Genomic DNA, 10729 nt, shown 5'->3' with positions numbered 1-10729 from the left:
TCTTTTAACAAAATTATAATCTATTTTTTAGTACCTTACACATTCAATAAAGATTTAGTAGTTCTTAATCACAAAAAAAAACAAATTTAACCTAGTCATAAATCACTTCTAAATAACTGAGTTCCCCAGAATGTGGGGCCTCAGGACCTCAAAGTTCTCTGTGAGGTGTTGTGACATGATTTGACTTCAATAGCCCTGAAAAGCACAGCAGAAAACATTATTTGAATAATGCAAAATGGTAGAGTCATTTTAGAAAACAGTTTGGCAGTTTCTAATAAAGTTAAGCAGGGAAAACCGGGGAAAACCAAATAAAGGCTGGAGCTTAGTTAAAGTATTGCACTAATCTTAACTTTGTAGTTTTGACAATTATACTATGGTTATATAAGATGTTACATTAGGGAAAGCGGAGTGAAGGTTATCCTAAATAGGAACTTTCCCTTATTTTTGTATGTTTTTCTTTGTACTATTTCTGCAACTCTTCTGTAAGTCCAAAATTATTTCAAGATAAAAAGTTTAGAAAAGAGAAATGTTGGGATTAGGGAGAGTGAACTACCAGGACACCTCCCACCTGCTCTTGGAAGTCTAGGGTTGCATTCATATCTTATCACAATGCTGTGGACATGAGGAAATCACTCTCCAATTGTGGTATGAGTTTTGGATGACCATTTAAAATATTTTGGAAAATTATGGTTTCTGGATGCTTCCAGTGTTTAGACCTTTGGCCAAACTCATCTACTTAACTCCTTTTCCACTATCAGCCGCTTTTCAAATCAGTTTAGCATCTTCATTGTATACTTATGATTTTCTAATTCCAAATGAACAAATCTACTAAATTATCATCAATAAATGATAGTGAGAAACCTAAGAGCTACTCGATTTCTACCACACAGGCCATATGTTGCTAGCCATCTCAATATGCCCCATTTTATTGGAAGAGTCAGCTGTGGAAGATTATAAAGATTTCTCCGTCATTGTTTTAACAGTAATAAACACAAATAATTCTGTACAGCAAAGCTACAAGATAAGTCCAGATAAATAGGTTTAAAGTAATCACTGTTCTTATAAATTGTAGAAATCACAATTATGAGTTCATGGACTTTGCCCTCTCCCACCAAAAATCAATTGTACTAAAACTGTGTTTAAAAACTGAAAAATAGAATAAGATAAAAATTAAAATACAGGTTATTACTTATATATATATATGGAGATTCCACAATATAAATTATCTATGATAAGATTCAACTAATTATGAGATATGATCTGCATTATGCATCCACCATTTCCTTAAGTTTCATACTTTTTATACAATTATATTTATGAAATATCTTTAATATTGGAACTTATGCAAGAAATATCACTGTTTTTGAGATACTATCCCTTTCTCCCTTTATGCCCACTAAAACTTAACAAGAGGTTTCTTTGGGACATAACTATTGTGCCACAGCAGAACAGACTATATAAGTATGAACAGATAAATGCTATTCTTTCAAGGACTGAGATCCAGCACCAATCTTTAAAAGATTAAAATTGAATGGGAGAGAATAATACCATTCCAAAGCACTTGAACCTGTGATGAGATAATCACTTTTATTACTTTTAAATCTCATCTCAAAAATTTACAGAAGTTGAAGAAAGTTGGAATTTGCTCCTGTGATTTCACATCATTATAAATAGAACATTATCTTCATTTGAAAACTGTAACTACCCTATCGGTCACTATTTTTCTTCTGATAGTTCATATCCAAATTCTCAAGTGTACCTACCTGGCGATTCAGGCATGGTTTCCAGGGAAGATGTGCTGGACTCGCAAGATGAATCAGACGGTATGTTAATTACTTCAGGGGTTTCTCGTGGTCCATATTGCTCAACATCTGCAATATCAACTTGATTCTATAAATTTCCAAAAGAGAAAGCAATGACATTTCATTCTGGAGTTAGAGATATAAACAACAGGAAAACACAGGCAGAACTCAAACTTCGATGCATTTCATATCACAATTTCTAACATTGCTGCAATCAACTGAAAAGCTAACACAAAGTCATTATCAAACATGTCCTTGAAAAATATTGCTGGAGTATAACAACAAGCAGAGATTATGGATGCCACAACGTATACATTGCCAAACTAAACAAGAGAAGCACAGTGCACATATACTGAAAGCATAAGCATTGGAAATGTTTATAGTTCAAAGGCCATGGCAAAAAAATTATGCCTTTCAGTGGTGTTGGTAAGATGCTATCATTGTAGTAGCAAAGGATGGCAGTCATCTCATCTTCCTTTCCTCATTATTAGAATCAAACACACTGATTTAACACATTGACTGCCGTGTGAGTTGTATTTAACTCAGGCTAGTTTTGAGCCCAGAGCCTCATTTAGCAAAACCCTGCAGTTGGTTTATGAAAATCTTACTTGTTGATGTACTCATTGTTACAATTAATATTGACAATTTAATTCTAAAAACATGGATTGTGTTGCATAGAACTCACACACAGAAAACAATAAAAAATAACAAATTCGAAAGGATTGTTTTGTTTTAATAAAACATGTTGGGAAAAAATTTTATTTTCTAGTGTGGCAGTCAATGTGTTAAAGAGAACTGCCACAGCAGTGGAGGAGCTGTACAATTACTGATAGGGCCATTTTCCCAGAGCTCCTGCACATGCAACCTAGGCTTAGAGCAAGAAAAGGCCAACTGGGGGCTGTTTAACAACTACCCCATGTTTTTTAGGCAGATTATGTTGAAAGTATTATTAGCAAAAGTACTTTTAGCAGAGAGGTGAAAAGGCCCCTGAGAATTTCGAGTGCAATGTTCTCATTCGATAGCGTCAAAGAGGTCAAAGGCTATACAGCAAGTTAGGAGCAAAGCAAGAGACAGAATCCATTAAAGCCCAACTCGGTGCTCTTTTCCCTAAGCCTGGCTACCTTTATTTAAGCCATTTGCTTCTTTAAACCATATACAAATTATATTTCTATTGAGTGATCCAGTTTGATTTCCTTAACAACTGGATTCTTTTTGAATAGTTTGTGGATCACGGCTCACATGAAACTTAAGTTTATCCGTAAAATCTTGTAATTCTCTGCCAAAATATTTAGAGATTTTTGTTTGTTTGTTTTGGACTGGCTTAAGACATAGACCCATGCTGATTTTTCTGCAAGGAACCTGTTTGTTGGATCTCATTCCAGCATTTGAACTTCAGGAAATTGTGCAAGCTCACTGTTCAAGTGATTATGTTTTGTACTCCTTAAAATAAGTGATACGTTGCTGGAGATCTGGGAATCTTTTCATTATTTAGATACGTATCATAGTGAGGTGGTATTCACTGAGATGGGATATGACCTCTCTCTGTCCTCTTCCTTTTGTTCTTTATCATAGCCATCTATTGATTTAATCACTCATCCTTGCTTCCTGGATGATTTTCAATAGAAATTTATATACCCAGATGTTAAGATGTCCATTTTTGTGTGTTCGTATGTTTTAGCTTATCAATATAAAATGTAGTGAGTTTGAATGAATTTAAATGACAGAATCACGTGCAGTAATGGTAATTGGCCTGAAAAAAAAATAAAGCCAAGAAACTACTTCGGAAGCAAAACGACACCAGTTTAAAATGCAATTAGGACTAAGGACTGAAGATATCTTTTAAGTGAGGCAGCCAGAAGTCAAAAAGAAAAATAAAATGAAAATGCATACATGGGGACTGGAAGGCTTTTAATATGCTTTTACAGTGTTGAAAGGAGTTTTGGATTCACCTTTATTACATAATTGTCTCCATGAACAGTATTTAAGAGATATGAAAAGAGAGTCATGGCTTTTGAGGCTGGACATAGAGTAGGCTTCAAATGCAGGCTCCAATACATGATGGTTATGTGAACTGGAAATGAGTGTGTGTGTGGGGGGGTGGCATTCAAAAAGTATGTCCCCAAATCTTCATATTTTCCCTGTGGTAGCTTAATGTCATAAATGCTCTGGCCAATTTTTAAGAGATTCTTGCATTTTAGATTTTGAGGGGAGAAAAGGACATAGGGGTTCCAATCAAGACAGCAGATTGAATAGACATGGGGAAAATGGGGATAAAATACAGCAGAATTTTTTAAATACACTGAGTTTAAAAATCCTCTTAAGAAAAAAATGGTAGACTAGAGGCAGCCTGCCAGCTCGCAGTTCCCAAGGAAATAAGGGAAAGGTGCAGGCAGCTGCCTACATATGGATCGCTTGTCCCTAAAGCAGCATTGTGAATTCACAGAGAAGCAACACAGGACACTCAGTGTGGAAAAAACAGTGACATGGTGCTACATATAACAAGATCAGAGAATGTGAGGGGAACAATAGGAGAATAGAGCATGGGAGTGCCGTGCTCACCCTGCCAACATAATGTAGACTGAACTGCAAGACTGCTCCCACCACCCCCACAGACCTCCTACTTGCTCAGACTGGGACCTGCCTAGAGTCTGTGCAGAGCTATTGCACTAGACAACAGGTGCTGTGGGGATCAGGCAACAGCCAAAGCCATCCTGAACTCTTGGGTGCACCACGCCAGTTCTACACTGGGCTGGGGAGGGAGTGGACTGACTCATGGCTTCCCTGAGCCATATCCTCAAACTTGAGGCCAGGCCCTTCAACCCTAGAGTGTAGCAGGACCCGGGCACAGGAATTGACCAGAGAGCAGCAAGCCCCGAACTGAGAGGCTTTAGGCGACCACTTTGGTGGGTCCTAGGTTGGGTGTGAAGAGCTGTGACCTCTGCATGCCTGATCTGGCATCCGTGGGACCCTTGTGCCTGAGGAGCAGCCTGCTGCTTACTCTCCCTGAATCTGCACTCCAGGCCCTAGCTGCCTCTTGCCTGCCTGGCCTTGATCCTGCCCTCCAGGACTGATCAGCTGCCATCTTCACAGCCCTACTTCTGGCTCATAGTCCCTGCTCAGAGGCTTTCCTTCCAGGTCTACCCCAGTCCCAGCTCAGAAGCTCTCACTCAGTAGCACAGTGGGCTGTGAACTGAGAGGCTTGGGTGGCCTCTTTGGCAGGCCCCAAGAGAAACGTGGAGAGCCCCGCAGTCCCTGAGCCGCCAGAACCAACCACAGCCTGCCTGACTTGGCATTAGTAGGACCCCAGCCACCTGCCAATCAGCCTTCTGCTTGCTCACCCTGACTCTGCCCTCTGGGCCCTGATTGCCTCCTGCCTGCTTGGCCCTGACCCTGCCCTCCAGGTCAGATCAGCCTGCCATCTGCACAGCCCTGATTTTGGCTCAGAGAGTTTGCTCAGAAGTTCTTCTTGTGGCTCCTCTCCAGTCCCAGGTCTGAGGCTCTCACATTGGAGTCTGAGCCTCCACCCCTGTGATTCCAGAACTTCGACCAGGCTGGAGACATGATCCCCAAGTCTCCAGCACTGCACCTGGACCGTAAGACCCCATCCCAGAACCTCCACCACCAAAGTAAGGCTGGAAGAACTGCTCCAAAGTCCAACAGCCCACCAGGGATCCCCAAGCTTCAAGCCGCCAGCACACTGTGACCTACTTTGAGCAAACACCCACTACCCAGGAACCCGTGGCAACCTTATTCTGCTGCTGTGGTTACCTCACTGGGGAGACCCTGGGTAGAGCACCCCTCACAACACCAGCCTCAGTGAAGAGAGTCTCATCCAGCTCCCAACTGGAACATCCTACAACTATCTGGAGAGTTCCCAGCAAGGAACAGGAGTACTGCACACCTACTAACCCAGCAAACAAATCCTGGCAACATGAAAGATCCAAACAGATCAATACCCCAAAGGGATCGCAACAGAGCTATAGCAGTGAACTCCAACTACAAGGAAATTGTTGAAATGACAGAAATGTAATTCAGAATATAGATGGCAAATAAGATGAATGGAATTGAAGAGAAATTTGAAAATCAACAAAAAGAAGCCCAAAAAATATTTCAGGAAATTAATGAAAAAGTCACTAAAGAGTTTGACAAAATTAGAAAGGATATAATAGAACTTAAAGAAATGAAAGAGTCATTCACAGATTTTCAAAATGCAACAGAAAGTTTTGGCAACAGATTAAACCAAGGAGAAGAAAAAATATCAGAGCTTGAAGACAAGGCTATCAAGCTAATCCAACCATTTAAAGAGGCGGAGAAGAGAACAAGGGCAGAGCAATTACTTAGAGAGATATGGGACTACGCAAAGTGAAGAAACATACAAATTATAGGTATACCTGAGGGAGAAGAAGAAAGTGCTAAAAGCATGGAAAATCTATTTGAGGGGAATTATTGTGGAAAACTTCCCCAGTATTGCCAGAGATCCAGTCATCCAGATACAAGATGATCATCAAACTCTGGGAAGATTCATAGCAAATGGAACATCTCCAAGGCACATAGTATTCACCTGGCCAAAGTGAAAGTGAAAGAGAAAGTTCTACAAGCAGCTAGACGTAAGCAACAACTGACCTACAAGGGAAAACCAATCAGGATAACACCAGACTTCTCAGCCCAGAACCTTACAGGCAAGAAGGGAGTAGGTCCCCATCTTCAATCTTCTCAAACAAAACAACTGCCAGCCTAGAATTCTGTATCCTGCAAAATTAAGTACCACATTCAATGGAAAATTTAAGTCTTTTCCAGACAAATAAATGCTGAGGGAATTTGCCAAGTCCAGACCTGCCCTGCAGGAAGTACTCAGACCTGCAGTATACATGGATCAACACAATAGATGCCCACCTGTGTAAAAATCCCCAAAAGATAAAGGTCAGAACCCATTCACCAGAGTGGCTCAAGAGGTAAAACAGCAATAAAGTTCTACTCAACAAGAACAGAAATCCACTCCACTTATCAATTTTTTCAATAAATGTGAATAGCTTGAACTTCCCACTCAAGAGACATAGGCTGGCTGAATGGATAAAAAAATATAAGCAAAGTATCTTCTGTCTCCAGGAAACACATCTAACTCACAAAGACTTATTCTGATTCAAGATGAAGGAATGCAAAACAATATTCCATGCAAATGGAAATCAAAAGAAAGCTGCGTAGCAGTTCTCATATCAGATAACATAGACTTAAAATCAACAATAGTAAAGAAAGAGAAAGATGATCATGATATAATGGTAAAGGGAACAATTCAACAACAAGCCATAACAATTCTAAATATTTACCCACCTAACACAGGTGCACCCAGATTCATGAAGCAAATCCTACTTGATATAAACAAAATGATAAACAGCAACACCGTAATAGCTGGGGACTTCAACACCCCTCTGACAGAACAGGATAGATTCTCCAAACAGAAAATAAACAAAGAAACAACAGACTTAAACAGAACTCTAGAATAAATGGGCCTAACAGACATTTATATTAATAAAACATTCTACCCAAAAACCACTGAATATACGTTTTTCTCATCAGCTCATGGGGCATTCTCTAAGGCTGATCACATCCTAGGCCACAAAACATGTCTCAACAAATTTTAACAAACGGAAATTATACCATGCATCTTCTCAGACCACAGTGGAATAAAATTAGAAATCAACACCAACAGAATCACTCGTCGCTACACAAAGTCATAGAAACTAAAGGACTTGCTAGTAAACAATAGTCAGATCAAAGAGGAAGTTAAGATGGAAATCAAAATATTCTTTGAACTAAATGATAAAGGGGACACAAGTCATCAAAATCTGTGGGATATAGCTAAAGCAGTCCTGACAGGAAAATTCATAGCCATAAAAGCCTACGTCCAAAAGACAGAAAGACCACAAATCAACAATCTAATGAATCAACTCAAGGAACTGGAAAAGGAAGAGTAAACCATTCCCAAACCCAGGTAAGAAAAGAAATAACCAAGATCAGACCAGAAATAAATGAAATTGACAAAAAAGAGCTATATAGATTAATGAAACAAAAAGTTGGTTCTTTGAAAAGATAAACAAAATTGACAGGACTCTCGCTAGATTAACCAGAAGCAGAAAAGAAAGGACTTTAATAAGCTCAATCAGAAATGAAAAATGAGAAATTACAACTGATACCATGGAAATACAAAATATCATCTATGAATACTATAAAAATCTCTATGCACATAAACTTGAAAATGTGGAGGAAATGCACAAATTCTTAGAAACATACAGCCTCCCTAGGCTCAATCAGGAAGAAATAGAATTCCTGAACAGACCAATATCAAGTACCAAAATTGAAGCAGCCATAAAAAATCTTCCAACAAATAAAAGTCCCAGACCAGGTGGTTTCACACCCAAATTTTACCAGACATACAAAGAAGAACTGATATCTATCCTACAGAAATTATTCCATTCCATAACATCAAGAAGGAAGGAATCCTCCCCAACATGTTTTACAAAGACAATATCACCTTGATACCAAAGCCAGGAAAGGACTCAAAAAAAAAAAAAAACCAACAACAAAAAACTGCAGACCAATATCCCTTATGAATATATATGAAAAATTCTCAATAAAATCCCAGCAAACTGAATTCAGCTGCACATCAAAAAAATAATCCACCATGATCAAGTGGGTTTCATACCAGAGATGCAAGGATGGTTCAACATACTCAAATCTATAAATGTAATTCACCGCATAAATAAAAGTAAAAACAAAGACCCTATGATCCTCTCAATAGATACATAAAAAGCATTTGGAAAAATTCAGCACCGTTTTATGATAAGAAAGCTTAACAAAATAGGCATAGACAGGACTTACTTCAAAATGTTAAGAGCCACATACAACAAACCCACAGCCAACATCATAGTAAATGGGAAAAAACTGAAAGCATTCCCCACTTAGAACTGGAACCAGACAAGGTTGCCCTCTATCATCACTTCTATTCAACATGGTGCTGTAAGTCCTAACCAGTGCAATCACACAACAAAATCAAATGTACACAAATGGGAGCAGAAGAGGTCAAACTATCACTCTTTGCTGACAATATGATTTATATCTAGAAAACACCAAGGATTCTGCCGTGAGACTCCTGGAATTGATAAATAAATTCAGCAAAGATTCTGGTTACACAATCAATGTACACAAATCAGTGGCATTCCTATATGCCAACAACAGTCAAACTGAGAACCAAATCAAAGACTAAATACCCTTCACAATAGCAACAAAGAAAATAAAATACCTAGGAATATATTTAACTAAGGAGGTAAAAGACCTCTACAAGGAGAACTACCAAAAGTCCCCAATTCCATGGAATAATGTACAGTTACTAAAATGATAAAAAATGAGACTGTAGAAAAATGGAACTTACATGGTTGTAAGTGGAAGCTAAGAGTATGAAATATCATGTAAGCTATATTTTTCATCCTAGCTATATGAAAAATATATGTGTTGGTGGACTAAGACTGAATAGGAATAAGCACAACTAAATACCAGCCATGCCATGGCAGTGGAAATATGGGTTTCTTTTTTTTAAAAGAAACTCTTTTTTTTATTTCAGCATATTATGGGGGTACAGATGTTTAGGTTACGCATGTTGCCCTTGCTCCCCCCTTCCCCCCCAAGTCCGAGTTTCAAGTGTGTCCATCCCTCGGATGGAGCGCATTGCACTCTTTGTGTATGCATATACCCGTCCCCTTCTCCCCCCTCCCCCCTCCCCACTGCCCAACATCCAATAGATGTTATTCTTATATGTGGACTTATGTGCTGATCAGTTACTACCAATTTGATGGTGAGTACATGTGGTGCTTGTTTTTCCAATCTTGGGATACTTCACTTAGTAGAATGCATTCCAGCTCTATCTAGGAATATACAAGAGATGCTATATCACCATTGTTTCTTAAAGATGAATAGTACTCCATAGTATACATATACAACATTTTATTAATCACTCATGCATTGTGGACACTTGGGTTGTTTCCACATCTTTGCAATTGTGAATTGTGCTGCTATGAACATTTCGGTGCAGATGTCTTTCTTATAGACTATCATTTGTTCTTTTGGGGAGATGCCCAGTAATGGGATTGCTGGATCCAATGGTAATTCTACTTGTATCTCTTTAAGGTATCTCCATATTGCTTTCCACACAGGTTGCGCAAGTTTGCAGACCGCCAGCAGTGTATGAGTGTTCCTATCTCTCTGCATCCATGCCAACATTTATTGTTCTGGGACTTTTTGATAAAGGTCATTCTCACTGGAGATAAGTGATATCTCATTGTCGCTTTGATTTGCATTTCCCTGATGATTAGGGATGTTGAGCATTTTTTCACATGTTTTTTGGCCATTATTCTGTATTCTTTAGAAAAGTTTTTGTTTATGTCCTTTGCTCAATTTTTCATATGGTTGTTTGATTTATTATTGTTGATTTTCCTGAGTTCTAAGTAGATTCTAGTTATCAAACCTTTATCAGATTTGTAGCATGCAAAAATTTTCTCCCATTCTGTAGGTTGTCTCTTTGCTCTCGTGACAGTTTCTTTGGCTGTGCAGAAGCTTTTTAATTTGATTAGGTCCCATTTATTTATTTTGATTGTTGCTGTGATTGCCTTTGGGGTCTTCTTCATAAATTCTTTGCCTAAGCCAATGTCTAGAAGAGTATTTCCAACATTTTCCTCTGGAATTCTAACAGTTTCACTCCTTAGATTTAAATCTGTTACCAGCGTGAGTTGATTTTTGTGAGAGGTGAAAGGTGTGGATCCTGATTCAGTCTTCTACATGTGACTATCCAGTTTTCCCAGCATCATTTATTCAATAGGGATTCTTTTCCCCAGTGTATGTTTTTGCTTTGTCAAAGATTAGATGGCTATATGAGGATG

General features: G+C 38.6%; 1 protein-coding gene across 1 annotated transcript in view; it reads right to left on the bottom strand.

Annotated features, from left to right (window-relative positions):
• Window positions 1-10729, bottom strand: part of PASD1 (PAS domain containing 1) — a 79503-nt gene that overhangs the window by 12986 nt on the left and 55788 nt on the right. The window contains 1 exon segment of the mRNA XM_012658355.1: window positions 1764-1890. Within this exon segment, the coding sequence (XP_012513809.1) occupies window positions 1764-1890 (127 nt within the window).

The sequence above is a fragment of the Propithecus coquereli genome, unplaced genomic scaffold, assembly GCF_000956105.1.
Source record: "Propithecus coquereli isolate 6110/MARCELLA unplaced genomic scaffold, Pcoq_1.0 Scaffold583, whole genome shotgun sequence".
Taxonomy (NCBI): Eukaryota; Metazoa; Chordata; class Mammalia; order Primates; family Indriidae; genus Propithecus; species Propithecus coquereli.
Note: the sequence above shows the minus strand (reverse complement) of the source record. Positions and strands in the feature narration are given on the sequence as shown.